The sequence below is a fragment of the Nematolebias whitei genome, chromosome 6, assembly GCF_014905685.2.
Source record: "Nematolebias whitei isolate Nwh7 chromosome 6, NemWhi1, whole genome shotgun sequence".
NCBI lineage: Eukaryota > Metazoa > Chordata > Actinopteri > Cyprinodontiformes > Rivulidae > Nematolebias > Nematolebias whitei.
The window spans coordinates 9,118,830-9,124,494 of NC_056503.1; the positions used below are offsets into that span (position 1 = coordinate 9,118,830).

At 38.9% G+C, this 5,665-nt stretch overlaps 1 protein-coding gene across 1 annotated transcript in view; it reads left to right on the forward strand.

Annotated features, from left to right (window-relative positions):
• LOC119411512 (dipeptidyl peptidase 1-like) overlaps window positions 1-2,886 on the forward strand; it is a 4,586-nt gene extending 1,700 nt beyond the window's left edge. The window contains exon 2 of the mRNA XM_037678464.1: window positions 1,720-2,886. Within this exon, the coding sequence (XP_037534392.1) occupies window positions 1,720-1,986 (267 nt within the window). The 3' untranslated portion in view covers window positions 1,987-2,886. The remainder of the gene's footprint in view (window positions 1-1,719) is intronic.
• The last annotated feature ends 2,779 nt before the right edge of the window (window positions 2,887-5,665 follow it).

Below are 5,665 nucleotides of genomic sequence, written 5' to 3' on the forward strand. Positions count from 1 at the left end.
TTTATATCTTTGTTTGAAGCCTGAAATGTGGCAAAAGGTTGAAAAGTTCAACGGGGGCCGAATACTTTCACAAGGCACTGTATGACTGATTAATTAAAAAAAGCAGGAAAATAAACTTTACCAGTCAATCCTTTATATTTATCCTAATATATCTTAGTTAAATTTTGATACAGAGTAGAGCTGCTATTTGTAACCCGGGTCTGGTCCGGCCCGACCCGAAATTCAGGCTGGGTTGGGCCAAAATAATGTGCTTGATGGGTGGGCCGGGTCAGTCTCGGGCTTTTGATGTGGTTTTACGAATCAGCACAGAAAACTAAATATGAATGCACAATATAAAATTGTGTTAATCTACTTGTAGAGGAGGAGGCAGGTCCAACCAGCAGGTTGAAAGAGGTAGAAAAAAAAAAAAAAAAAGTCCCGTTAAACTCGGATGGATCAGCTGATCACCAGCCGCGTGTGTCTCTGCAGCTGCTATCATCTGCGGTGAAGGAAGCAACATCTACAAAAGCTGAAGCGAGCAGCGCGTTCAATTAAAATAGTCTTGTTCTATATTTTTCAAATAATTTTACACTCTAAATATTTTTGATCATCTGTATGTATAATAGCCTATCTTTAGAGTTGATATCTTTTTCTTTTTTTTTTTAGACTATTTGTTTTGTATGTTAATATCCATTTGGTGAAACAAGAAATCTCATCTCTTCCTTTTTTGAAAAATGTTTTTAAAATATCATGTCAAACTGATTTGCTTATAAAAGCAGTAAATGATTAATTAAAAAAAAAGTCAAGTTTGTTTTCTTCGGGTTCGGGCCTGTAATTACGGTTAAATGATCGGGTCTGATTCGGAAAAAAAGCCTATGGGCTTGGGCCGGGTTGGAGCTCTAATACAGAGGTGAGTGGAGAACACAGATGAGTGTTTGACGGTACAACTCTTTAAAATCAACACCATCTGTTTAAAAAACAGCCAGCTGTTTTCAAAAGTTTTTACGATGAACACAACAGTGGAATGAACACCAGCTACATTTAAGTATAGTACATACTTGAAAGTTTTTTTTTTGTTGCACAGAATATTATTTTCTACCTTTTTAAAAAAAAAAAATTATTTATTTATTTATTCTTTGTAAAGTATCGTTGGTAGCCTGGAGTGCTTTTAACCACAGAGCGATTGTGATTTTGAAACTGGCTTTTAAAAACCCTGGTATACTTTAAAACCAGACAACCAGCTTGTGCTTACTTTACTTACCCACAGATTCTAACCAACCAGTGAAGGTGCACCAATAAAATAAATACACAATAAGCAATACATTGATTCCATTTTTTTTTTTTTTTTTTTTTTTACAAAAATCCCACTTAAAGTATGTGTAGATAGTGTAAAATAAAACTCACTGAACCCGTTTCCTTTTTGTCTTTTGTCAAACATTTCTAACGTATCTTCACATTCTGTAAATGTTTAAGGGTCAAGTCCTTTATAGCTGCTCTTAAACTGTTTTGTAAAGAAAATGTAATGTAATGTTATGATGCTATGGTGTTGTAAGTTTATAATCTGTTAATTCCTAACCACAGCTAACACTGCAACAAGATAACAGACTTTAGATTAAGTGTAAATGGTAAATCTAAAATTTGTCATTAACCTTTTGACACTTAATTTCTTTCGACTGTGAATTCTTTTGTTTGCTTGGCCAATAGAAAAGAAGAATTAGATGTTTTCCTGTTTATCCACAGGTCTACCCTGACTTCTTGCACTACAAGGGGGGCATCTACCACTACACGGGCCTCACAGACCCCTTTAACCCCTTTGAACTGACCAACCATGCAGTGCTGCTCGTAGGCTACGGCCGCTGCCAGAAAACCGGACAGAAGTACTGGATTGTCAAAAACAGCTGGGGCACCGATTGGGGCGAGGACGGCTACTTTCGAATTCGCCGAGGCAGCGACGAGTGCGCCATCGAGAGCATCGCTGTCGCTGCCAAACCCATCCCCAAACTGTAGAGGCTCAAAGATCAGGACACGAGAGCCTTAATGATTCTGAGGCACCTACACTGAATGTTCTCTTTGTGTAGCTTGTTCTTTGGATGTGAAAGTTTTAAGTTGAAGTCTTTATTGTTTGGAAACGAGACTTTATTTATCACTTAATCTTAAGTGAAATTGGCCTGAAATGTGCACATTAATTTACTGTTGTTTTTGGTCGGAAACCTGAATCTAAACTTCGATTGTAAATGTTCATTTGAACATTATTGGATGAATCTAAACTATTTAATGTTATGAATTCTTAAAAAAATATATAATTTTATTTTTTTTTTGTTCTTTACCAGTTGTTAAATTCTTAAACCTTTACAGTAGTTGTTGTAAACTATTTGCTGTAAACAGAAAAAAACTGGAGAAACTTTTACCAGGGTAAAGTATTTTGACTCTTGGTTACTGTAACTGATCAGTATTTTTTTTATATATATTGGACAGGTGATATTAAAAGTTGTATGGTAAAAGTAATATTTTACAAGTATTTTCACACATTAGTTACCAGTAATTTAAGTGCATTTTAATTGATAAAACTTTCAGTGATGGAACAGTTTTGATGCTGAATGTTGGGAATTCACTCGATCAGCCTTTTTCTTTTATTCCCCTCATGTTTGATTACTTCAATCACTTTTTAAGTATTAAATTTAAGCAGTTGCTGCCTATGTAAACCACTAAAGGGATTGTTGCGTACAGTGACGGGTTGTAACATTTGAATATTCGGTTCGATTGTCCAGTGCAGGACTTGAATCTTTCTCTGTCTCAGGGAATCACAGTGGAGAATTGATGTTTTCAATGTCCTTGCATGAAACCGACTCAATGGCTCATTATAGATTGTTGCGAAATGAGCTTTTAAATGGAATTTATCAATAAAGGGATGCTACACATTTGTTTTGTTCGCTTTGTTTAAATGAATTTACCAGTTTAGTCTTTGTACTGGCAGAAAACAACAGACTGAGATTATAAATTCTTTATAATGCTGTTTATCCCTTTTTAGGATTGTTTACATTTTGACTTTGTTCAGTTTACAGTTTTAAAAGTCAAAGGGTTTTGTATTTTATGCAATGTCATTTGACATTTTGAAGATCATCTTTTTAAAGACTGTATACAAGTTTGTGGAGTCCCTTAGAATTCTTATGACGCATGAAGTTAACTGACCTTTGACCTTTTTAGTTACTAATGTGCATGAATAAACTAAAGCACCCCATGCCACACTACATTAATACCTATTTCCAATATTCAACGTCAGTGCTGAACTTGTTCTTTTTGTCCTTTACGCCTTCTTTTTTGTTTACTTTTATGCAGAAATTAATTTATAAATTTGTTTTATTAGTGTTTTACTTTGTGATGGCAAAATGTCCTCCATGTGCAATGCTGGGTGTCGAAATGACTGCAGGGCGCAGCTGAAACGGGTTCATGGGAACACTGTTAGGACGAAGTGTGTTTCAAAGAACCAGAAGTAGGGATATCTAGACCGCAATGCATCACAAAATGACTTGAGCATGACGCATGTGCATTGGTATCCATGAAAATGTCAATGCCCTCGAGATGAAACGGCTCCATCTTCTTCAAAGTGGTTGTAATCGGCCAGTACAGCCATCTTGATATGATCATCTCAAACATCAAAATCAACGTTTATTTATAGAACCCTGTCCACCAGCCAAAATGTGCATAAACTGCTGCACAACACAAAAGGTACAAACAAAACTATACAAAAATGCCAGAAATCCACTAGGCATTAAAAGTCTGCCAGAATAAAAAATGTTTGGAAATTAGATTTTAAAAAGGCCCAGATCAATGATGGAGCGCAAGTCCTGAGGTATAGTCTGGGTGTGGTGACTGGAAGCCAATGGAGAGAAAATAAAACTGGAAAAAAATATATATATATCTCACATGTGGGAGTGTGGGTTAAAAGATGGTCCACAGGATTTTGGACAACTTGAAGACGTCTGATGGAGGATTGGGAGATTCCTACATACAGAGCATTGAAGTAGTCAAGCCTAGAGCTGATAAATGCATGACTTAACTTTGGTTAAAATGTGTAGATGATAAAATCTTGCCTTGATGACAGAGTATATACTTGTTGAACTTCAAATCCTTGTCAAAGTTCACCTCAAATTTTTTAACTGGGTCTGAACTTGGATGTGAGAGCACCAAAGTTATAAGGAGGATCATCACCAAAAAAGATGCACTCCGTTTTTCCCTTCATTTAAAAACAGAAAATGTTGGTGAAACTATTTATTGTCGGCAATACAATCAACAAAATGAATGTGAGGATTAATACTTTCAGGCTTCAATGGTAAATGAATGAGGAAAGAATGGAGCGTGAGATTGACAGACAGATTGGTGCAGTATTGCAGACTCTGTACTGGTCCGTTGTGGTGAAGAGGGAGCTGAGCTGTAAGGCAAAGCTCTCTGTTTACCAGCCAGTCTATGTTCCTACCCTCACCTATGGTCACGAGCTCTGGGTAGTGACTGAAAGAATGAGATTGCGGATACAGGCGGTTGAAATGAGTTTCCTCCGCAGGGTAGCTGGACTCTCCCTTAGAGACAGGGTGAGAAGTTCAGTTATCCAGGAGAGACTCAGAGTAGAACCGCTACTCCTCCACATTGAGAGGAGCCAGTTGAGGTTGTTCAGTCATCTGGTAAGGATGCCCCATGGGCGCCTTCCTAGGGAGGTGCTTTGGGCATGTCCAACTGGGAGAAGACCCCAGGGAAGACCCAGGACACGCTGGAGAGACTATGTCTCTCAGTTGGCCTGGAAACGCCTTGGGGTCCTTCCAGAAGATCTAGAAGAGGTGGCTGTAGAAAGAGATGTCTGGACCTCCCTGCTCAAGCTGCTGCCCCCGCAATCTGACTTCGGAACAAGCGGTAGATGATGGATGGATGGATAGATAGATGGATGGTAAATTAGTTTGTAGGTTGTCCGCATAGCAGTGAAAAGGAAAGTGGTGTCTGGCTGTAACTGATTCAAGTGGCAGCATATAAAAAGAAAAAAGCGAGGACCAAGAATAAAGCCTTGGGGCACACCACAAGTAAGAGGGGCAGTAGCACAAAACAGAGTGCCCATCATGACATCCAAAGCTCTGTTGGTCATGTCGGAGGTGAATCACTTGAGAGCTGAACCAGATATACCAACCAAGTGGTGAAGACGAGTCAGAAGGGCAGCATGGTCCACTGTGTTAAAAGCAGCTGTAGGGTCCAGCAGCACCAAAGCAACAGGATCTTTAGGCTCCATTGACATGACAATATCATTATGGAGATTTAACAGGGCTGACTCAGTACTGTGACAAGTTCTAAATTTTGGGGTTCCTAGGTTTGCACCCATAATCACTTTCTCCACAGCTGCTGATCATTTCAATCATCCACCATTCCAAACTTGCACCTGATTTGGAAGACTGCTCTGCTGAGTATTTAAACTCCTGCCAGACTTTCATCCGACGCTGGAACATTATTATGCCTTCTGTGTCTTCTGAGACCTCCTCGCTCCTTGTGACCTCGTCATCATTCTGTTCCTGCAATCACCAAACATCAGCCTGGATCAACATACTGAGCACCTCAACCTGTTCCTCTCTCCAACAATGTTCACCCCTTCTGTATCACACTTCACCCTCCTCTGGAAACCTAGGACTTTGTTTTCTCCCTCCTCTCCAAC